Here is a 25,931-nt window from a genome sequence, read left to right on the forward strand (position 1 = left end):
CTTAGAAAGTGCCTTTTTCGCATCTTAAAATTGTTTAAACAATTAATAAATAATTTTTACCGTCAGAACTCTTCGAAAAGCGTTAGGATACATTCAGTACTATACAAAAATTACAGAACTCTCAGAACTGTCGAGAATTGGACAGCATCTCACCTTTATTGCTAAAAATTGAATTTTTTGGGTAAAATATTATTAATAATTGAAAGTAACATTGTTTATCGCCAGAACTCTTACTGAAACTCATGTAGAACTATTTGTTTTTCAAAATCCTACAAGAATCTGTGGTCAAAACTTGCTTAGGACAAAGCCAGACTCTGCGTGAACCTGGCATCTCAGTTTGTACTTCCGCTTTTTTCCCACTTTATATAGAGAGTAAAACTATTAGTTTTATTTATCTAGAACTATAGAACTATTAAGGGGATGCTGGAGTGACGGCCGAACTTGATCGAGGTCGATAAAGTCGATTTTTTACCGTTCGCTTACGCCTTCTGCTGGCGCTCATTCGCCGGCCGCGCGCCGCCACTGTTCCCACTTCCCACAAGTTCCCAGTCGCTCGGTTTGCTTGTAAACACACACATGTGATGATGTGTGTGAGCGTCTGGAACCGAACGCAATGAACACAGACTGATATATGATTGCGCTCATGTCATTACTAGAAACTGTCACATACGTTTTATTATTATTTTTTCTCTCATAAAGGAAAACTTTGACCAGGGCACGTAAGAACCTTTTTGTACGGACCTGACTAGGTCGATAATTCGGATCATTTCTATAATTCAGTGACGCACTTTTCATGACAGCACCGTTATCGGAATATCACAGAACTACAATGCTGCTCAAATTGACGTGGCTGCACGTCAATTTCACTCGTAGCATATCAACGAAATTTTCGGAATTTTCATTTCTCTTATTCTAAAGCTCCTCGTTTTTACAAGCATAGAATTGTTCTTTGAAGTTTTTTGTAGGCTGCTAGCTACTTTTGAAGGCCTAAAACTCTGGTATGCAATATATATTGTAACGAGTCGACTGCAGAAGTCGATGACAAAACTGTAAGTTTTCAATTTTCTTTTGTTTTTCATATTCATTTGTAGCTAGCAGCTTGTATTTTTATCGATCCTTTAATTGTGGAAAAGGATTTTTCCATCTGTAGCAATTAAGAGAAACGAGGATTTAATAATTAAAAGGTAAAACAGGATACTCCAGCATCCCCTTAAACATATATTCAGAACTCTAAATATTTTATAAGTTTCCACCAAATGATACGCCAGCTTCACATACACTAAAGCCTATCGCACATGAAATGCATAATAGAGCATGAGCATAACATAAAACTGTTGGACCAATAAACATCCAGCATAAAGTTGCCATATTGATTAACATAAGATGCTCATTAGTTCAGCGGTCTTATGTTATGTTTATGCACTGTTATATGTATTTCATGTGTTTTGGGCTTAATTCTCGATATCCTCCCCCCTCTCTACTAATTACGTATTTCATGAGCAATCAATTTATTTCAGTCTTCGCGGTCTGCAATTATGTAAGTAGTTATGGCATATTCTCCAATAGATTAATTTCATTCCTTTCATTACGAATTGTTACATTGTGACATTTATTGGTCCTCTTTGTTCTGTTCTCATCATAAACCACAAAATTAATGCAGCTCATCGAATGTCATTGAATTCTCTAAAGGCCGAGCCTCGAAAACTAGGTACAGAAGAGACCTTTCTCCCCTTCGATTTACGTGAATATTCTGTTCTGGGACTCATGGGATTATCGCGCATCATCCCAGAATATCCGGAAATAGAGTTGCACGATGTCGATCGGTTCGTTTCTCTTCATTAGGCGCGCGATGATGCGCTCTTTGTAGCCGCAGAAACAAGGGATGCGTGTTTCATCGGTACGTCACATCGTGTATGTATATTATGATGGAATAATTGGCAAGCGACCAAATCGAAACAAAATGGTAGAAGGGAAAAGCCATCGGTTTAAATTTAAACTCTGAACGGATACATGACGATTGGAAAGAGAAGCTATTGCACACATTAAAAGCCAATAAAATCGAGTATTTTATTGACTATTATTGTTATAACCATTGTTTCAGGCGCAGAACCATTATCTGCATTGTAGTATTTTTAAATATATTTAGGTGTATATTTTTACTGATTTATTTTTAAATTTTATTACAACAGTAAAAACGAGGAACAACTCGAATATCCACATGTTTTTGCGAAGAGCATCGGTACATAAATTAACAATATAATTACAAGGAAAACATTTTTATATACGATTACTATTCACGAAAAATCTTTTAAAAAAATTTAATTCTTTCTATATTTTATATAGAATTTGATCACATAAAAATGGAAATATCTGCATGATGCGAAATTGAACGTGATACGCACGATCTCTATATGTAATCATGTTATACCTAATATTGCACAATAGCTTGCCAAAAATAAAATTGAAAATATTTGATATGTATCTGTCGCAATTTTTTGTTCCTTTTTAATCTCGCATGTTTATCTCTCTCTCATTTCTATATTTTATAAGAATAAGGAAATATCTCAAGATAAAATCGCTATCAGATACGGAATAAGTTAAATTTAACAAAAATGAGATAAATCTTTAATTTCACGGAGAGTTAAAATTTACCTTTTATTTTTATTTTTTTGCGACATCGGTAGAAGCTCATGTTTAATCGGATTTACAGGTGAATTCTAGGCCATTGTATTATTTCTTCTCGCTGCATTAGTGCACGGTCCATTTGGCACGATGTGTTCACTGATAACCGTAAATTACGGCGGACGACGTCATTTCACACCTAAAAATGTCTTAAAAATCTTCGTTGACGTAATGCATGCTCGCCTGGTCGCGTTCAATTTTGTCCTCAGAATAAAACCGATAATAATCCTTAACCTTCTTCACGGCAACAATGTGGTCTGTGCCAAAGTAATGTTGGCATGCGTCATAAATACGAGTAAAATGGAGAATTGTCGGAGCAACCGCGAGATGAAAGTTTCCGGATTAATGGGACAATAGGGAGTTCTCATGATTTTTGAAAAATATAACATTTTATAATTTATATATATATATCTTTAACTGCAATGTTCAAATAATTTTTAAACGCAAATTATGCAAGAAAATAAATAATAAAGTATTGCAATATTTGAAATGCCGAAGACGGTCCGGATACGACCGAGCTCTCCCGAACACGTTGTGACGTCACACTGCAACAACGAAACCACAATTCTTCAACAGGAAATTAATTTATTTAAAAAATGAGCAAATGAAACACATACAAAACGTGTTTTGTACCTTTGTGTAAAAGTACGACAATTAAAACACCAGGAACATTGTTTTTTTTATGTGCCTCAAGCTGAAAATGTGAGAAAAAAGTGTTTTAAAAATGCACATCGTATTGATGAACCAGGAAAATGGAATTATTTTTGTTGTGAAGATCATTTCGATGTAGGTATTATATAAAATATGTTTTTTATGCTTTAATTTTATGATATTAATTTAATTTAATTTGTTGTACGCTGGTCTCACAATGCGTGGGGAAATAATTAAAGGGAGTTTATTTCAAATACGGAGCATTATATCGCTCATCATTAACAATGTTTTGCCAAACCATAAATACCGTTATTTTCGGTAAGTTTGTCGAATCGGCTTTAATAAAACTTGGATCTAGTTCGTTTGACATTTTAATATTGAAATTTATATAAAGAATTTTTAAGAGTCAATTTTGCTTTGACCACAGTATATATATCCTTACACTGTGCTTTGACTTTCAACATAAGCAGCCGATTGCAGACGGTTTACTACAGTGTGACGTCACGCACTTGTCAGCCAATCAAAATCGTTTTCTCAAATTTCAAATATTATTAAACTTTATTTTAGTTTTTTAGTACCTATCCATTGCTAAAAATTACAAATTTTATTATACATAAATTTATAATAATGCATATTTCCATAATAAACAAAAAAAAATGTATTATTTTTTTTATAGGAACTCCCTATTATGAAAAAACGTTATCCGCATATTTTGAATTATTTATAAATGCAACTTTGCGAGATGCACATTATACACAAACGATTCAAGTTTTTCATGTACTTTCACACAAAATTCCATCTCGGAATGAATTGAAACTATCTAGTACGTACTTTATTAGCAGCAGCAATAGCAATAGCAGGATGCGATGTGAAATTCCATTCGAGTTAATCTATTTCTTTAAAATTAAATACAGTATAAAGGCTACGAGCCAAAAACATATATATCCAACTCAATAACAAAGAATATAATAAATAACTATATATAAACAATTATTAAAGCATTTGATAAACAAAACGACGTTTCGACCTCGCTTCGGTAATATTCAAAGTTAAAATATAAAAATTTGGCAACACGCGCAAACCTTATAAAATGACGTTACTTGTTGCACCAATTCTGGTTGCATCATGTGAGATGTTAGTGATGTTGCTGATTATTAACATTGCAAGTTTCTCTATCCAATTCAACAGGATGCTCACTTTGATAGTGTAGAGACACAATCGAAACCTGAGATAATATATTATAAAATTAATTGCAATTAAATTGTATGACATATATCAATAAAATTGTTGAAGAATGCAATATGAAATATGTCGAATACCTTCGTACAATGTAACACAGCAACATTAATGAAGTTATATCCAATAATTTCGTCAGTATTATATTATTCGAGACAATGCGTTCGGATATAAGATAAAATATGTTGTCTATATTTAAACAGTCAATATTTAAAAACATTATAACAGACATTAGGAGAAATTATTAGACAGTGAAGAAGGTATAAGAATGAGAGAGGAATATGATGAAAGAGAGGAGGAAGAAAAAGAAAGGAAGGTAGAAATTATGAGGGAGAAAGGGATTGTATTATACTTACAATTAGACAGGAGTCAAGTCTTGTTGCATCATCCGTCTTGGACGCGTCTTTGTCGAGTGCTTTTTTCCGTTATATTTTTGAAAAATGTTGCCGACTTTGACTATGCCGTGCGATTACTCAAAATCCACCTAGCGGTCCCGCGATTTTGGATGTCCCGTTCGTTCGTCCTGATGCGCGTATTAGCGACGTGACGACGTTGTGGACGCGGACGCCCGGTGTTCGTACGGTTCTTGCCATTTTCGCGGGTTATTGCGTCATTTTTTTTTTTTAAGACTTTACGTTACTCACAGCCTTGTGCGACATTTTCGTTACTAGCCGTTTCGACCTAGTTCTGGTCAAGTGCCATTCATTGAAGAAGAAGAAGATCAGATAGGAGTCTGGTAAAGATTCTGTGTCATTTTGTCGATTGATGCCATGCTTTTGCCTTTTTTAATATATGAATCATTTCAGATATCAATCTTTTATTATAAGACGTCTCATTGTTTAAGATTTTGACGTCTTTCCAATTAAAATTATGATCTAAGTTGATACGGTGGTCTGATATGACTGATGGTGAACTAGTTCTTTTTTCGATATCTGAGATATGTTCAATTTACGTTTCTCTCTCGTTTGGCGAACGTAACTAGCATCGCAATCCTCACAAGAAATCTTATAGACAACATTCTGGTTGGACAAATGATCAAGTCTATCCTTCCCTCTTTTTATAAAACTTTTGAGTGCGTTAGGAATAGAATAAGCTAATTTACAAGTGAATTTGTTAGTAATAGGTAAAAAACTTTCAGAAATGGATTTAACATAAGGTATTGAAAAAAAATTTTTTTAATTGGTTGTTAACATGAATTGGATTGTGTGTTGTGTATTTATTGTGTATGTAATATTTTATTCTGTTTGTGATTGTAGAGAAAACGAAGGAAAGAGGATAACTATTGCTGAGAAATATTTTAATGACTTTAATTAAATTTTTTTGGTGGAAACAAGGTGAGAACAGGCAAACTATTTCGTCAACCATGCTAATGATTATGCTTTTTTGTGACAGAGGAGATGGTTAGAATAATAATCAGAAATCTACCAGAGAAAGTAGGTTTGTGATATTTATATATATTTAAAAATTATTCTTTGATTATCCATAATGATCTTTGTGTAAAGAAAAATTATCTGTTCTTACTTCCATAATAAATTGCAACCTTGTGTGTATATGGAATTAAAAATTCTTTGTGTATCAGTGATGCTGTCAGAAGGAAGAACGAAGATGATATCATCCACATATCGATAATAAAATAAAGGTCTTTTTGCAAAATTCAGCTATTAACAAAAATTGCCAAAAAGACTTTTTTATTTTATTATTATACATATAGTAATTTATATATTTTAACTTTGAAGATGACACAAGCGAGGTCGAAACGTCGTTTTGTTTATCAAATGCTTTAATAATTATTTATATTTATTTATTATATTCTTTGTTATTGAGTTGGATATATATGTTTTTGGCTCGTAGCCTTTATACTGTATTTAATTTTAATTTATTGAGCCATAAAAAAATACATTATTTATTTCTTTAATTTTGCACCTGCTCGTGGCGAGATAGCATGTATTATCTTCGCTTTTGCGCAATATCTTATAATCAGATTTGATTTATGTAGAATAAGGTTTCCTTTCTATATACACGTGACGATAATTTTGTTTATCCGCACGACTTATCGATTTTATGTGTAAAGTATCCAGTTAGAATGATTCCGCAAAGTCGATCTCGCAGCTAGGATTAAATTTGTAATTCAACAGATCTTCTTTCGCAAACAACGATGTCTATAAGAACCGTTGCGTCTGAAGGTACAGGATCACTAGGCTGCGAATCAATGATAGCCGTTCTCTTATAGATCTTACTACTCCCTGTCGACATGACGGATACATTTAAATTATTACTGATAAATGCCTCGGCACAATTGTTGTTCGACTTTATATACACTACTCAACAAAATTAAAGAATCACTTGTTCCACCCTGTAAAAATAGGCAAATTTCAAGATAGAATAATCAGGGTTCCAACGGGTCTGGAAAACCGAGAAAAGTCAGGGAATTTAAAATTGGTCAGGGAAATCGGGAAATGTCAGGGAAAATATAAAAGAATCTGGAATTTTGAATTTTGCTCGTAATTCTCTTAAAATACTTTTATTCCAGGCAGAGGAAAATTACCCATGTGAAGCTGGTCCCCCAATATTAAAAAATCGATTTTTTTCTTCATGCATTCGTTTGCTCATCGTTTGCTCACGAATGCTCAGTTGGAATTTTTGTTTGCTGCAATAATGTTGAATGACATATTAAAATCTATATGAATGACATATTAAGAATCTGTAAATAATTGGTAACATTTATTAAGTTAGTAGAAGTGTAAATGTAAGTAAAACTCGAAAGAATTGTTCTTTTTTTTTTAATTTTATGAGTGTAAAAACATGTCTAAAATGAATACGTAAAGATTAGTCGCGATAGAAATGATTGATATTTCGAGTACTGACATTGATAGTTGCTATTAAAATCATCATATATCTTTTTTTTTATACGTATATGACTCAAAATAAATTGAAACACTTTAAAGTGAAACTTTAGAATTTAAAATTTCTTAATTTTATGAGGATATATAATTTTTTTTTTAAGCATTTCTAAAATAAAATTAGGAAAATGATACGTACTCTGGTTAAAGAAAAGGATTACAGTATGAATTTCGATCTAGAAGTGTACAGTCTAGAAGCGATCTTTCTTAAAGTCATATGGCATACTCAATAAATGATAGAAAATATGACGCATATTGTTCATAATATACTAGAAGAAGATCTGATAGACATCATCGACGAGACATCATCATAAGATGACTACTTAGATATCTCTGATATCGATTATTTCATTCCTTGATACTGTTTATATATTTCTGGTCAATGTATGCAAATCCTCTTTAATTAAATTAGATCTATATACTTCATTTGTATGCACATATTTACTAGTATTCTGTACGGAATAATTACGTTCCGCGCTATTTATTATTCATAGCTTTAATTTACCATTTAACTATTCATATTGCTTTACCGTAAATCAGTTAATATTTAGATAATGAGGTCGAAAGCTCTTTTCTCATCGCAGTGTAAAGTACTTTTATCAAGAGCGCTTCACTCTGGCAATTATTTCAAGAGATTGAATTTATAACTTAATATCGTAACAGGAATTTAATATTATTATTGAACTCTGTGTTTGCGCTTATCTATCTCCTTAATCAATTACTAATATAACTGTAGAGAGAATTAATAAAATTAAAAATTAAAAAGAAGCCACTTGAGATCTCATGAGGTTCGTCGTGTTGAAATCTCATGGCTAACTCATTCGATTTTCAATTACTGCATGAACGAAATAGAGATCAATTCTACTTATGCTAAGAATTTAGTTCTATGCAAGCAACCATAAAATTTTGGGCTGCTGAGAAGAATGCTAACTTTGTACGTACATCTGATTGTATTACTTTAGTTATGTTAATAATTTTTAATGAAGTGCATTTGAGGTTTTCACGGGTATTTTCTTCAATTATACTAGAAGGTTTGCGGGTTGTTGCCGTGTCTTTCTTCATTATTGATGCCAACGTTTCGTGAACTATGCCGTTCACTTCATTTCGAGGGGTGCGCTGGGGATGAAACTAGGATTGGGCAATGGGAGACAACATGGCGACCGGGCCAGGCAATTTCAGGAGTGGGCGCGCCTGCGCAACAGGTTGTTAGCGAAGTTAAACGTTGAATATAACCGCTCGGCTGGGTAGACATATTTTACTTCGAGTCATCGGTGACATCGAGTGTTGCTTCGATCGTGCAATTACAGTATTAGGATCTCTTCAAACGCACGTACGGATGTTACTAAAGTTATAAGCGTACAGAGTTCGAAGGGACTAGTATCTGTTTCGTAATTACTGGATCCAATCGACGCCAGCGAGTGCAAGCGTTACGCCATATAGATCAACTATTGGTACGACCCGTTCATTAGCCTGTTCGTCAAACAGACTCAAAAGGTGCCCGAGATTAATTGCGGTCAATCTACTACGTTAAGTCAAAAGTATCGTGGCTCTTTGTCGAAAAGTTAAAATAAACAAAAAATTGGAATAAAATAAAAATATTATACTTGTTCGTATTAATTACTCTATGTTATATTTTCTACGTTTCTTTACTTATTTATACATTATATTCTTTTTTCTTTTCTATATTTTTAGGATTAAATAATATTTTTCAATATTGTTATTTTATCACAATTTTATATGATAAAAACATAATATTGAACGATGTTAATCTATTCAAGAAATACCAAATAGAAAATAGCTAACAGAAAACATATACACACATATATATGTACATATATGCATGTGTAGTACTACGTACTACGTCAGCCAGCCTAGGAGTGTGACGGTCATTCTTGTCGCCATCGTTTAACACGGTAGTATATGTTCCGTGGATGCGCTGATACTGAGCTGCTCTCTCCCTTTATGTAAGGAGGGGGGTTATGTTGAGGAGTGATACTGGATCATCAGGAGGGGAGGTACTTCCTTGGCCTGTCGCGAGGGCAGTCTTTCATATCCCGCTTACATTATAACCTAAGTCTCTGTTTAAATTATCTGGATGTTTCTGTATTTCCAAGGTCTATCTAAGCTTCCTCGGGAAATATGATGTTGTGGCTATAGTTGCCGTTTTGTCGAAAAGTATCTAGTGTCCTATCTCAATGCTGTGTTCTGTCAGGGCTGATTGTGTAATGTGTTTCAATCTGACATCCCGTTAATGTTCTTTCATCCGTGTGTTAATCGTTCTTCCAGTTTCACCAATGTACACTTTCCCGCAGGAGCAAGGTATTTTGTACACTTTTGCAGAGCTGAGTAGAGGTCTCTGATCTTTGGATTTTCTCAAGATTTGTTCGATCTTCCTTGGAGGTTTGAAAAGTTAATGTCAATGTTTAGCATAGATATCTGATGTATAGCGTTCGATTTTTTCTATTTTTCTTCGAGAAATCTGTCTATAAAAAAGTAACGTCCAAATTTTTTTTACTATCTAAATAGCGAGCTCTTTAAGAAGCCAGCACAAGTGAAAGAGAATGACTTCTCTATAAAATTTTAAAAGTTTATATTTTTAATCAGAAATCAAATTTTTAATGTAAAAGCTTTAATTTGAAAATAATGATTAAAAATAATAATTGTAATTATATTATATAAATGATATTTTAACATAACTTTTACTTCTGACTGCGTAGTTCTTTATATTTCATAATATTTCATCGTATAAATCTTGTAATTTTACGAAAGTTGTCACTTGTAGCATTTCTTCGGTAATCTTATAGTGTGGTGTGATCCCAGTTAATACCTACTTATTTCATCATTCCACGTAGATTTATGTCAGGCGTATGAACACATTCATTAAGTACTGCATAGCCATACGTTATATGCGTTACGGTCATTCTTGGGCGAGGAAATTAACTCGTGGAGCTCGCTCCTATTAATATATAATAATGCTAACACATCAAGTCCCTTGTACATACAAGTTCACGAAACGTCAGAAACTTTCGTGTATAGCTAAGAGGAAACCATGTGCACTCCAGACATGCACAGTTTGTCGCACGGCTCTTGACACGTTATGTGAGAACCGCTAAAAATACTCGATGTGTTGGAGATGACTGGTGTCATCTTGTATTTTGTCTCTCCTCCTCGTCTTGTATTTTGTACTATTTTACGACTTGTAGTAACTGCCGTAGTAGTCTAAGCCATCATCATGAATGTTACGTTGAAATATTCAATTTGATTCTCGATACGAAAGTTATTTTGGGACGTGACATTTCGACGCCTTTTCGAGGATAGTTCATTCAACAGTGGTTCACAGAGAAATTTGCATTTGCAAAAGTATACAGTGCGGGATGCCGCATTTCACATTCGATTGCACTGCACGCGCATCGCAAGTATATCGTAACGGAAGCAGTAATCATTTTGAATTCCAACGGATAAAAAGACGAATGTGAAAAATAACTGTAAAAATGACTGTCAGAAACATGTGCTCTTATCTAATGCTAACAATGCATTTGTTAACAACATTAATAATAACAACTTCGTTTCGGTTATTGTTAAAATAAACGAGATATTTATCCTCAGTGGTTCTCAGATTGCATGGACCACCTTTTATTACAAGAATTTGTATTATGAGCACAACTAATTGTAAGACAAATTTTTTTACTCGATATTATTAATAAATTCTAAGAATTATTTAAAATAGTCTTTAAGGTTTACTATAAATTGAAAAAAAGTGTTTAATTTTAAAATATTAAATTGTTAAAATTACCTTTGTCTTCGTTTTTTAAACATTTAAAAGTCTTTTTTAGTTTTAAACTTTTTCAATAAACAAGAAAACTATATATGTTTGGATTTATAACATATTTTACTTATTGAGAAAGTTTAAAAGTAAGTGTTTAAAAAACGAAGGCAAGAATAAAACATTTTAATAACTTAAAATTAAACACATCTTTTTTTAGTGTAAATCGTGCACATATATCTTTTTTAATCTCTTTTGATAAATCTGGTGTAACAGTGGTTTTTCTTTCAAAACAATATTGCAATTCTTTTAAACGTAAATAATGCTGTTACATCAAATCTTGTGTATACATATAACATTTTTTCTCTGTTGTTTTTTTTATCTATGACCTTGACAACTGATACTTAACTCGTGATTATGAAGCTATTACATTTAATGGTTGTAGCAATTTTGTTTTGATCACAGTTTTTGTTGTAGAAATCTCGTTTAAGTCGTTTTTTTACATAATCTGTATCTTATGGTAACACGTGTAGAAAACCATCTCGGTTATCTTTTGTTTGCAATATATCAGCACATGCGATGCCGTTTTAATAAGGTTTTAAGTGATATTTATGCCTATTTTCACCAATGCACAACTAATTGCATAATAATTAACTTTAATCTCGGTTCAATTTGTTCTTCGTCTTTTTCTAGTTTTAAAAATTAGGAAAAGATGATTAATGTAATGATACATCGAACATTCCTTCTTGGTTCACAGTATCTTTTGTTCCTTTAACTAAAAGATTTAAATATTTTAATAAGAACGACATCAGAATTTCTTTCTTTAGCACTAACAAACTGCGAAAATACATTAAAGTACACAAAAATCCATTAATTTTAATTTGTAAATCTAACGTTTATAAAATTAATTGCAACGATTGTGACGCGACATATGTAGGACAGACAGAAAGACAATTAAAAGCACGTATTGCAGAACATCGTAATCATATACGTTGGAGCACGTCTTCCAAATTAGTGATAACTGATCATAAAGTGCAACTTGGACATGATTGGGATAACATTTACAATTTTAGACGAGGAACCTTGTTACAGGAAACGTTTAATATCAGAAATATTTAATATCAAAAAGCAGCAAAACAGTCTTCTCCAGATGGACATAGAAGGATTACACGTAGCATATATTCCGATCATAAACAAGATTTGACTGTGCATCACCAAATTTCTCATTTTAATATTATATCGACAACCATGAAAGCTAGACGCATCATGTTTTATAACGACAAGCTGCAACCTTAATTTTAAAATTTTTTATATTTGTATATAATGTGACCACCCCCCCCAAAGGGTTCCCACCTTGAAGAAGTCGCGGGGCGGGGGCTCGCGGGTCGCGAGACGCCTGGGGTGCCCGTGGTTCACACTCCCCGCGGTAATATGACACGAGACCCACTTTTGACCTGCGAATACAGGTACGGGGCCTCGAGGTAGAAAAACCGACGGGGGAAACACTTGACCACTTTTGGGAACGCCTGGTGCTCTCGGGGGCCGCGGGCTCCCGTGCCGTGGCGGGTGGAGGGGCTTACGGTCGCAAACGGGGTCCTCCCGCTCAGGGGGGGGGGGGCACGTGGGCGACCAACTAAGAGGAACTCTCCAAGCTAGGGTGTAAGCTACCGTGCCTGGAGCTGCATGGCGCAGGGGGAGCTGCGTCGTAAACGGTGCCTCCTGGATACCGGGCGAACTCCAGGAGTACGTAGCCAAGCCCCGGGCAATCGCGGCTCTGCCCGGGTGAAATCGCGCGACCGCGGTACTCGTGGGACAAAAATGGAGTCCAATGTTAAAAATAATATTATTAACAAAGTCCTCTCGGGGGTGGCTTCCCAACGAAGTGAACAACCGGAGGAGGAAAAAGCAACGAGTGCGGATCTACCTAAGACCCGCATTCGCTATAGCGGGGCTGCAAGGCGCCGCTACAAAAAGGAGAAGGAGAGGGCTGAGAAAGTCAAATCTCCTACTCCTTTAAATACCTCAACTCCGTCGGGTGGGGAGGGCGGTGCGACGGTGAGCGCGCAAAAGCGTGCCAGACCGGTGCACTGTACGCCCAGTCCGACGGAGAATCACTCGGACAAGAAACCCAAGGTCACTGACCAAGGATCGTATGTCCAGGCGATTAAGGGTATAATCAGGATGGCCTTCGTTGCAGAAGGCTATCCTGACAAAAAACTAGGTGCCAGTGAGGTGGAGGAGATCAGGCGACTGCTCAGGAGGCACATTCTCGAACTTCCCGAGAATGGGTTAGCGCCCACCTTCACTAGCACCTGGGAGAGAGATGGCGCTGTTATCTTTAACTGCGCCAATCAACAGTCGGTGGACTGGTTGAAAAACCTTTCCACCGAAATTAAGATCGGAAGTACCACTCTGCATGTGCTGCCAGCTGAGAAGCTACCCAAGCGCCATCGGGTGGTGGTACATGTGGAGGAATCGGATTTGGCTGCCGAAGAAGCTATAAAGTTCCTCGATAAACAAAACGCGGGTCTGGGCGCCAAGGAGTGGGTCGTCGTGAGGGGGAGCGAAAGTAAGGACGCGAAAAGTAACCACTTCGCTGCTCTGATCGGCGATTGCTCACTGGAGGCCCTAAAGACCTGCGGTTTTAAACCTTTCTGTGGGCTGGGTCGGGCAACCATAAAGTTGCTCGACAAAGAACGGCGGGACTGGAGGGTCTCTGGAGAGCCCTCGGGTTCTGACCCATAGGCAGATTCGTTACAATCTCCGGCATATAATAAATAAAGAATGGGGTCGTAACCCAAGAACTACAAACTGGGAAGGCTATAGGATGGACCTGGAGGCCATCCTGAAGAAAGCCCCAACCAGACTTCACTCAAAAGAGAATCTTAAATACGCGGCGCGGTTCGTAAGTGACGCGATAAAAGAAGCCTAAGAAAATTGCCCGGAGAGACCGAAATACCCTACAACCAATACTCCCTGATGGAGTAAGGAGTTTTCGAAACACAGGTTAAAGGTAAAAAAAAATCTTTAATAAGGCAAGGGGAAAAACTCAACAGCCGATTGGGAAGCGTATAGAAACGCCCAACGCGGCTACAACAAAGCAATAATTATTGCAAAAAGAAAAAGCTGGAGGGATTTCTGTAAAAGCATTGAGAGCGCTTCAGAAGCATCCAGGCTAAACAGAATCCTCAGCAAAGACATCACCCTACGATTGGGATGTCTTAAACTCCCAAATGGGAACTATACCGAGACAGTAGAGGAAAGTTTAAAACATCTCATGTCTATGCACTTCCCAGGGTTCCAAGAAAGATACTGTGAACCTCTACAGGAGACCCAAAATCCCGGGGCAAAAACATAAACCCAGAGAATAGTCACTGGCAACCAAGGTGGAGACTCCTGATGGAGTTGAATGGGCTATCAAGACCTTCGAACCATACAAGACTCCAGGACCAGACGGCATCTACCCTGTATTACTCAGGGAGGGTAGGAGAGTCCTAGTAGGTCCACTGACGGGAGTGCTCAGGACTAGTATAGCACTGAGACATGTTCCAAAAGCCTGGAGTGATACCAGAGTGATATTCATACCAAAACCAGGTAAAAATGGCCATGTAATGGCCAAGGACAATAGGCCTATCAGCCTCACATCCTTTATCTTAAAGATCTTGGAGAGGTTCATCGACAGAGAGTCCATATTCCTACAGTTCAGTAACTTAATAAATCAATATCTCTTGAACGAAGCGTTTGCGAGGATTCTTCCAGAGGAAAATTTTCTTTGTTTTGAGGTCCTAAATACGTATTTCAAATTTTGCCATTTAACCCAGGAACACCCTGTATATATGTATGTACATACTCAATGTATAATTTATATGAGAAAAGAAGAGTTCAAATTTTTATACAGAAAAAATGTATTTAGAACAAAGAAATAATAATTTTCTCTTTATTATTAGTTTGAATAATAATTTTATTTTAACAAAAATTTTTATCCTAGCAGATATTTTTATTATAATAATAGACATATATGTGTATTACATAAAAAAGTCTATTATAATAAAAAAAATTAGCAAATTTTACATACAATAAAAACGAGAGATTTCCGTGCAATTGGACTCAACCATCACACTCAACCATCTTTTTTTATCAGACTTCTAGTATTTTATGCGTTGTATTGTATGCGTCATGTCATTTTTATCATTCAGGAATTGCGACAGAACGAAGTAACGCGTTGATTTGCATTTACATTACAATTAAAAAACGGTGAAGTAAAACCCATTTCTGCTATTTCTTTTTAAAGAAACTTTCGGTTTAGAAATATGAAAGTCGCTTATGGAAAAATTCATTTACATTTCTTCCGTTTCCACGTGATATATTAAAATTATATGATAATATCTCGATTACATAATTTTATTGCCATCAATATTGATATTGGAAATCATTATTTATATAAAGAAAAAGTGAGAAAGAGAGAAGAAAGAAAAGACTAAAGTATTATATATATAAATTTCCCTAAATATAAATATAATATATAAAGCTATTTCCACTAGCAACACGCCATTTCTTTTACTCCCGCCAACGTTTTCCTTTTCCGTACAAAAAACAAAGCAAAGAGAACAAGATAAGCATTTTCAGACTTGATTGCGATGATGATTTTTTTCTCTTTGTTGCAGCCACAAGAAAAAGGACGATACATACTCGAATATGTGTGCAAACAACTTAACATTTTGGAGATGGATTACTTCGGGCTTCGTTACGTCGATAAAGAAAGAGAAAGGGTAAGTGTGCGTTTATAAAAGGATGAATTTTTAAGAAAACGTGGCTCTCAAGAGGTCACATTTCTGATTTTTTGCATAATTTGGCGCTTCAGGATATCTTCGCGTGCCAATCAAAGTCGAGCATACAATTTTCGCGATATTAAGCATTCATATGATTACCTTGTTTTCTTTTTTTTAATATTCTAACGAATGACGCGTTTGCGGAAGACGGAAAGATCTCTGTCATGCAATTAAATTCGCTCTACTAACACCTGGAATGGCATGTCGTGCGCCTTACACTATATCGTAATCGTTATTCTTAGGTCATCGGTGTAATTCCGGAGGACTTAAAAATAGGCGTGCCTTGAAATACCAACGATTCACCGTAGTACACTGTTGTACTTCGCTTGTGAACACGCGTTTTAACAGTTAATCATTTATCCCACTCCTTTTTATCCGTAATGTCTCAAATTAAAACTTACGCAATTAAATTGTTATTCTTAAAAAAACATAAATTTATCATGGAAATGACAATTTTCGCGCCTGTCATATAGTAATTACTGTGACAAATTTCACTTTATCAAGATAAAAAAAGGAGAAAAAAGGATTTGTTATCGCGATCTCAAAAAATAACATTTATATTGTTCAACCGTACATAACAACGATGCGTTTCAACGTTTCAACTTTTTGTACTTCATGTGTTGTCATATCTACTCTGTAAAAGTTTCGACATTACTTCTAAGTAGACATCGAGAAACTCATCAAAGTTTGAGAGCAGGCCGCCATATTCTTTTTCGAGTCATTAACAAATTGATACTCTGAAATTACAAGCAATTATTGTTCATTGTACGGTCCTAGTATAAATTTCAAATCAAATCTCAATAACCGACTTTTAGCTGTTATTTATAGCTTGGTTGAGAGAGCATTATTATTACTCCCTCATCTCACCGCGGGTGGTCCAAATGCTGCTCGAGCGATCTGCGCGCGGGGCGGTGAGGTGAGCGGGACAGCGGAAGGCGATTCGAAAGCCGGCCGAAAGTTACATACACTTTATGTATGTTCATTTTGAACTGGCACCTTTAATTCATAATATATCAGTTACTTTTCATGGTAATATGTATCTTATTATTATTAGATAAAAAGGTTTAAATTTTTAAGTATTTTCTTTTTTGAACATGGTTTGAACTTTTTATTTTTGATATGATTTTGTTCGGATATCACTTACTTGTCAGAGTACAAGTATATCACAGATATATAAAAAAATGATTTAAAAACATATAACGAAAGAGAGAGGTAGTGGGGGTGGATAGAGGGGGAAGGGCAGGGGGAGGGGTACGGTGGGTCGAAGATGATGGTGTTATAGTGAAAGGTGAGAGGGGATGTTGAAGAGTTATCGGACGGACGGACGGACACACACACGGAAATACATGCAGACAAAGAAGGAGACATTTCTTAATTTTTCATTAAATCATTACATTTCGACCGCCTGTATCTCCAGAACGGCTTGACCGATTTTAAATTTTTTTGGCTCAAATTACTCGTGGGGATGCCGCCTTTCAGAACATATAACGTTCGATTCAAAATTTTTTATATTTTAGAAGTTATGCACCCCCCAAAAATGGACTTTGGTGGCTCGGGATAAGAGACTTGTAGTGTCTATTATTATTAATCTTTCATATATTAACTAGCAGTTTTTGAACATAGCCGGAGACACTACTTTTTGTTTTGGCAACTAGAGTTTTTATTGAAAGAGCAAAATAATTTACTAAATATATTAACAAAACTATTTTTGATAGAACTAAAATATTTTCCTGAGTGTACGTATGTACGACTTACATATTTTGCGATTACATCGATGATATTCAGTTTAAAGTTGAAATTAATAATAACTGAAGAAAAAAATAATAGCTATAATATTTAAAAAATAAAAGTCATACACAATTAACTTAATTGTATATTCTACAAATATATAGTCATTACTTTTAACACAAGTCGATATTTACAGTAAGATATATAATACAGTAAATACGTTACCAAGCAAGTCGTAATTCAGTAGAGCAAAAATTCAGAATTTTTTAAGATTTATTTGCGTTTTTCTTTTTAACGTAGTTAGTCTACCTTAAACGAACGTACAGTTTTACTTAAATCCAAATAGGTGGACGAGTACGCTGGAAAAAATCGTGAATCTTAATTTCAGTTGCGGAAGATTTAATCCTGAATGAAAATTGTGTTAATTTCAACACAAATCTGAGAAATAGTGAAGTGCATATCTTTTGCAGAATAGGAGCAACAGTTTTTCATTCTTTCAGTTTTATTTAAAGTGATATTTTTCAATTTTTTTTCGTAAGAAATCATTTTACGGAATGAATCATATACAGGGTGTCATTAACCGATTAAATCACCTATCAGAAGCAGAATAGACTGAACTGAGTTGAAAAGTCTTCTACCATTTTGCAGCAAGTTTACGCAATATTTAACGAGATTAGGTGATTTAATCGGTTAATGACACATTATATTCACAAAAATAATATGAAAGTTAAATTCGAGAGAATATGAAGCTCTACATAATTTTCACGGAATTATTTTTATTACTCGTTTTTTAACGGAAAACGTATGACCTCGCAATCCTGGTGTAAAACAGCATCCCCGCCGAGTTCTGGTCTTTCCGTTAAGGCCTAGTGAAATCAATATTGTCCGTCCGGACATCCGCAAACGTTCCATCGCCGTCTTTAAAAATTAACGTGCCGCACCCTATCCTCAAGCTATCTCTTTCCTATTCCCGCCATTTTCTTGGTTCGCAATTCAATTCATATCATATACGAGCGGAAATTTTTTAGTAAGAATTGGAAACATTCTTTCATCGGATTTTTGCACAGTGCGACAATTTAAAAAATTTCTACTTTTGATAAGCTACAATGAACCCCAAAAGAAATCCATGTCACCTATAAATCCCCCGAGGATAATAAATTATATCGTCACATCGATTGTTATTACTCTGAGCAGCATCTGCAGAGACCTATCTGTTCGTTTTTTCATTGTGGCCATTGTAACGTTGAAAGAGATATGTATACGGTGAACCATAGAGCTATTTGCTCCGCTTTATCCTCTTGTTTGGATCCAATGAATAGTTTGAAGTGGTCTGAAATTGCTCGGTGCAACTGATCCTTGATCTGATATATTGTACAATATTATAGGATTTTTGAAACTCTCTCATCGCGTAAATCTCTATTAATACAACGGCTTACAATTAATTGCAACAATTATTTTTTGTGCGGAAACAACTAATTTGACAGTCATGTATACAGTTTACATATTTACGTTAGAAAGATCAACGCGATGGTCACTTCAATTTTTACTGATCTCTTTGAAACGGTATTAGAACAGATGCGCAATCTCGTCTCGGTATAATTTCTGGTAAACATCTCGTCATACTTATGAGCGCTTACGAGCGTGCGTGGGCTATTACGATAGTATTATTAGAGGCTCTTATGATAAAATTTTACGACGAACTTTTTGGTCTCTCGATCTTCCGCGAGGTAGTTTCGCGGCGAATTTGGTAGCATCAGCATGCTACCTCGGAGAAAAAACGGGCAAAAGACAAGATCACATTCGAAGTATCTTAAATTTGTGGTACTATATAATATATATATATTTAAATATTAGAATACTTGTTAGAATAACTTGTTAAATTTGTGTGGACTAACGGTCTTAAAACGTATTTGATTATCCTACACATTTATCAGCTTGTTTATATTATACATATTATATATTCGGATATTTCTTATTTTGCAGCATTGGCTGGACCTAGCAAAAACTGCGATCAAGCAGGTGAAAGGTTGGTATTATTCGGAATTTAAGAAACTTTTCGTATGTAACGTACTATACGGATCTTTAAGCCCAAAACACATGAAATGCATAACAGTGCCATAAACATAACATAAGACCGATGGACCAATGAGCATCTTATGTTAATTAATATGTCAACTTTATGCTGGGTACTTATTGGTCCAACAGTTTTATGTTATGCTCATGCTCTATTATGCATTTCATGTGCGATAGGCTTCAATCTTTAAGTAGGTAGATAATTTAAAGATACGCAAGTTGTCAAGTAGGATGCTTAGAATACTTAAACAATTTTTTATATAGTTATATTTTTTACTAATATATTATGTTATAGTTAAATTAGGTACGTATTAGCTTACATATATCCTTATAAGATAGAAGAATGATGAAAAATAATAAACTTAAAACTTCTAGGCATTTTTTCTTTTTCTCTTCTAGAATAAAGCATTAAAAATTTTATTTGTACTGTATGTGAACACCCTATATATTTATTTAAACTTGATATTTAATTTTCCAATTAACTTGTAATTAGACTCAATCTGATGATATTGTAATGACTAATTTTCAAAGTTATCTGTACAAATTATAAAACTATCAGAGATTAATCATAGCTATATAAAAACATAAATTTTATTATCATAAGGTTAAGTAAGATTATATTTAAATTTTAAATTAGCCAGAAAATGCAAATGAAAAAGATTTTTATAGGGTTAAATAAGATCTTTATGAGACTAAATAAAATTGAGTTACCTCCCGTCAACTTTTGACGAGGATGTTTGGGAAAACCCGATATCTCTGTTCATTCTATTCTCGAAGAGGTGCATACCGAGAATTCTCCCGCGAATGTGCGCTCAAATTACAATTTCATTTGTAACATTGCGTAACACGAGGCCATTAACTACGCAACGGATATAACTGCTATCCAAAACACAAATCTACGTCGAGCAAACGTCTTATTATATGCTCGGAAGCAATTCGTTCTACCACGGAAATTCTATACTGTCACAAAAGCGTTATAGTCGATCGGCCATAATGACGTCGCGTAGAGAACGCAGGTATTAGCGAAACAGCTGCGACCGAGGCAAGGTCGATCGTCGTCGAGGTACGACTTTTCCCTCCCGATTACGTCGGTCGATGTCACATGAAAGTTTCAAGCAATCGCGACCTGCTGGCCTATTCTCGTAAACTTGAACGGACTTCAGAGCAGACCTGTCCGAAAGAGTTAAGATATTTTTTTTTTCTTAGAAAATCCACCCCGACAGTCACCACACCAATCTCCCTCCCGTCCGTTTGAATAAAAAGTTTTTTTTTTATTTTTTAGAGTTATTTTTTAAACTAATTTTAAAGAGTGACAATTGAATCAGCGTTGAGCCAAAAAAATGGCTCGATCGTCAATTTTTAAAAATAAGATTTCACTCTTTAAGCTCGCTTTAGAATTAGATTTCGCTCTAGATTTTAGAGATTTGGATGTCGCGTAGCAGGAACAAAAACAAATGCTTTTGCGTTCGCTGAGGATGCGCGACAGGAGTTGCAAAGATTTCCTCTTTGAGCTGGAATTAAGTAAATTCGAAGGGGGGGGGGGGGGGGGGGGTGGCTTTGGACTAATAATAAGAAATATTTCTGGATCACACGAATGAGTTTTTGTCGCGTACCTGTTGATTTTAATGCTCGTAGAATTGATACAATTAGTGTATGATATATTTACATTGTAAAGGCATTTGTATTTAATTGTACAGAGCACTCGTGACGCGCAAGATCGAAACTGATTAAACGTAATCTGTTTGATTGATATTCCATACGTTTTGCGGAAGGTCAACTAGCCCTAGAGACAGCGCGGCTCGCGAGTATTTTATATCTATCGAAGGCAACGAGCTGTAATGATACTATATCGAATGGGATCACGACCTCGCATTATGGAGGCGGCAACGTTATGTTATCGCGAGTATAGAGCCTGAATTTGCATTGGCGCGAAGTGTATAATATTTGCACCAGCTGTTTCTCATAATTGTATAAAATAAATATCTATGTAATTTTATGCGCTATACGCTTGAACGTCCTGCGCGAGGTTATTATATGTATATACGGCAAAATAATTATAAAATCATACGAGCAACTCATAAACATTGCATTTTCACACGCGAAGCTATCAATCCGCTAATATCGCCACTGTTTTGCTTCCATTTTTGCCTTTGTGAAGTGTTTTCGTACGCGCGTTGGATATATTACTAAATGCTGTTTCCTTTGATATTGCGTGTGTCGATTGTCATTCTGAGAAAACAGAGAAGATCGATATATGTATACATATCGCTCTAGACTAGTTATTGAGAAGATCGATATATGTACATAACGCTGTTAAATTATTTCATAATTCACATTGCAAAATTATGAATTGTATTTAGTCCAATCGTCGCGTCATTACGTCATAAATAAACAATGATACATATGTATAGATCCAATGAAAGAGACTTAATAAGTAACGCAGGATTTTAGACGGTGGTCTAAAGGCTTAGGACGCACGCAGATAATATTTTTCGCAATAAGAATTAATTATTTGTAGATTTTAATACGTTGTTCAACATTATTAAGATGCGTAAAGAGCATTAAAAATTGTTAAATTGATAGTTAATTTAACTGGTGATATTACTGCGGTAGTTTAGGACAGCTTGCGTTTTTCAAGTCTGAAAAAATTGTTCGGCACGCAGTTAAAAAGACTATTACATACGTAGTATACAAATTCACACTCAATTATAGAAGCATCCAAGATTCAGCTTGACCGGCTTGTTTCTCATTGATTATACAACATATATCTTAAATTAAGCGCGAAATTATGATATATTGAAAAGTGTCCCGAATATATCAGTCGCGAGCGTTTTTCTTGCACGACAAAATCACAAGTCGTAAATGAAGATGCTGGTCCACTGAAACATATCTGACCTTTTACTGTCATTATTTTTCAGACATGCACGAGATTTTGCTGTGCTTTCGCGTGAAATTCTACCCGCCTGATCCTCTGCGGCTAAAAGAGGAGATCACCAGGTATCAAGTATACCAACAGCTCAAAAGAGACCTGCTTTATGGACGTTTGTGTTGCAGCCCCGGCGAGGCAGCGCTGCTAGTGGCTTGCATCGTGCAAAGTAAGTTTGTTCTTTTGGTCGTCCTTTGTTAATTTTTCATTTTTGAATTTTATATCATAATGTAGTGTCTTAACGACAGAAAAGGTAATAAAATGCAAGAATTAACAACTCATCTCACCGCCCGGATCTTAAAGCTTTACGCGAGAATGCTTTAGTCTTTGTACACTGAAAAAAAAGATTAGTTATAATAATCTAGCCTAGATGACAGTACTAAATGCCTTGGTGAAATAATTTCAATTAAATGTTCGCGGTTGATATAATAAAAAAATTTGTTAACTATTACTATCAAGATTTGGAAATTGGTAACAAAGCTGTACGATTATGATAAATTATATGATAAATATAATCAAATTTTTTTTTTATTAGTAATCTTAAACGAAATAATTTGGCATTTGTTACCAAATATAGTAATTATTACTCAAAAGAACTGGCAAATGTATCTAAATTGCGCGCACAACATGGGGATATATCGACATTTGGTAACAATTATTTATTAATAGTTATTAAATAATTTGGTATTTATTATCAAATCAGTTAGAAATATCTCCTTCATATAATTTTATAATAATTACCAAATATTTAATTTATATTATCAAATTATTTGGTTTTAAATACTAGATAAAATTTAATTGAACCAACTAACTGAGAATTTTAGCTTTCTATTATAAATATTTAGTGATTATTACTAAACGTTTAGTTACTATTATTGTGTTTGGTTTTACTTATTAAATATTGCATCAATATGCTCAACAAAATGTATTTATTTAGCTGTTACCAGAGACACTTTGTTCTCAATGTAAATGAAAAAGGGACGCTGAATTTATTTCTCTCATATAATTATCTATCATTTTTTATTTAAAGCCGTTTTCCATGCCTTTCAATCGTATTTTCTGTTAGTTAAAAATATTACGAGTATATTTATTAAGAAATTATATTAATTTAGCAAAAATTCATTTTTTCTTGAAAAGTAGCCGAGTTAAATAATTATAAACGATTATAATAAACGATTAGTATGATTATAATGATTAGTACGATTTTGTATCTAATATTGAATTCGCGTGAACAATAAACAATGCATGACGTTGGCAGCCACATATTCGTATAGTTTCTGCAGTTTCAGCTTCTCTTCGTTTCACGTGTCCGTTCGGTCAATTTATTCCTTTATCTCGACTTCGGGGATCCCATAATTCAGGATTTCCTTTCCAGTGACCTATCACAGACATCATGTATCACCCACCCCTCCCACTGATCGTCGCCCATCAATCGTACTACACTATTTCCGTCAAATATACGATTGTGTGGCTTTGCGTTTATTTTCTCTGGAAAAGTTCATTGGAAAAAAACATTGTCAATTAATAAAATCGTATCTGTCAACGTCTCTTGTGAGATGCGATTAAGCCTCTTACGAAGTCGATAGATGAATAATAGTTGTTCAAATACAGATTAATCGATTTTTTGCTACCAGATTAATTATAGCGTCAAGTCGCATTATCAGTCTTACAAGTAAAATTGTAATCAATGGAATCTTTAATTCATGTATGCATATTCCGTTAAATTTAGCTCCTCGTGATTTAGCAAGAAATGCAATAACTGTCTATTTACGGAATCCTTCAGATTGTGATGATCGAAGCTGAAGTCTGAAAAATAACCTTCCGGAATCGGTGTCCTCTTATATAAGCGACCTTTTATTTCTGATCTCGTTATTGAGAAGTACGTAAGGGAGCAATCAATGACCCGTCCTTCCATCGTAGCCGATCGTGACTCTTTGTATTAAAACTTCGGTCGTCAACCATCAATTCATAGATCGTTCACCTTTCAGCGAACCATGGCTGCAGCTATAAAAACTATTCGTTTTCCGTTGGATCTTTTTGCTGACCTTGGCGATATAACTGTTCTTACGTTCCTCGTAGTGAAACGCAATCGGTATGCGTTTCCCCTATTTGCTAAAGTAGATCGTTTTTCATGTAGATTTCTCGTACGTTCTTCGCAAAGTAAATTGGCATTTTTTTTACATTATAGGCTTTCATCAATTGAAAAAGATAGGAATTGCCGCGGATTAATTTGATATTTCGAGAAGATTCGTTTGCTTCCCCTGTCATATGTCTTTGACATCAGGTTCATCAATCAGCGCTGATTTCTCAATCGCCGACGATTTATATCCTGCAGTCGTCCGCACATCCTATTGCAATTTGAGTAATAGCCGCGATGAGCGTTGGTCATTTTTCTAACTATCTGCCATGCGATCTCAGAATCTACTCAATAATTACCGAGATTACCTTCGTCAAACATCTCTTTCTTATATAGGAACTAGATACAAAAAAGATTTTTCTAAATTTAAAAAAATGTACATGAAAAGAACGATTTCGCTGAAGCATCTAGAAATTTAACTTGTCGATACTGTAAGAGATTATTCGTATTTGGGCGCGGAAGCTGCAAGCGGTCGCCACTCGAACGGTGTTTCCGAGAGATGTGCGTGCGCGGCATCGATAGAAATCGATGGGTAATGGCGTCAGCGACGCGTGTTGTATGTTTATTGTTGTATCGTGCGGACAAAGAGTTACTGTAAAGTTTATATTTGAATATATTGAATTGATATAATCCGAGTCAGTTATTATTATTATTATTTTGTTTGTAATAAGGCTTAATAAAGTTTTTAAAACTAATATAATAGAAAAACAGGGCGATGAGCCAATAAACTCGTTAAAATCTTTAAATTATTCTAATATATTGCGAAGAATATCACGTAATTTTGGCGTTTCGTCTCGGCTTCCCACTACTAGATTCATCAGTAAGGCATTGTAGTGGAAGCCTGCCTTAGACGCCTGGGAAAGTTATTCAATCGAGATTCTATATGAAGAGAATTGCGAATATCGATAGACCTCTGAGGCGGATCGACGTAGTAATATTCTTCGCAATATTTATTCAAAATAAGAATAACGTCCTATTAACCAATATATGCAGTCCTCCCAAATTG

The 25,931-nt window shown here is 35.0% G+C and overlaps 1 protein-coding gene across 1 annotated transcript in view; it reads left to right on the forward strand.

The window, feature by feature from the left end:
* Positions 1–25,931, forward strand: part of Frmd5 (FERM domain containing) — a 46,999-nt gene that overhangs the window by 5,073 nt on the left and 15,995 nt on the right. Inside the window, exons 2-4 of the mRNA XM_018548537.1 lie at positions 15,897–16,001; positions 19,773–19,815; positions 22,781–22,957. Coding sequence (XP_018404039.1) covers positions 15,897–16,001; positions 19,773–19,815; positions 22,781–22,957 — 325 coding nt within the window. The remainder of the gene's footprint in view (positions 1–15,896; positions 16,002–19,772; positions 19,816–22,780; positions 22,958–25,931) is intronic.

This window comes from Cyphomyrmex costatus, unplaced genomic scaffold (assembly GCF_001594065.2).
Source record: "Cyphomyrmex costatus isolate MS0001 unplaced genomic scaffold, Ccosl1.0 scaffold727, whole genome shotgun sequence".
Lineage (NCBI taxonomy): Eukaryota > Metazoa > Arthropoda > Insecta > Hymenoptera > Formicidae > Cyphomyrmex > Cyphomyrmex costatus.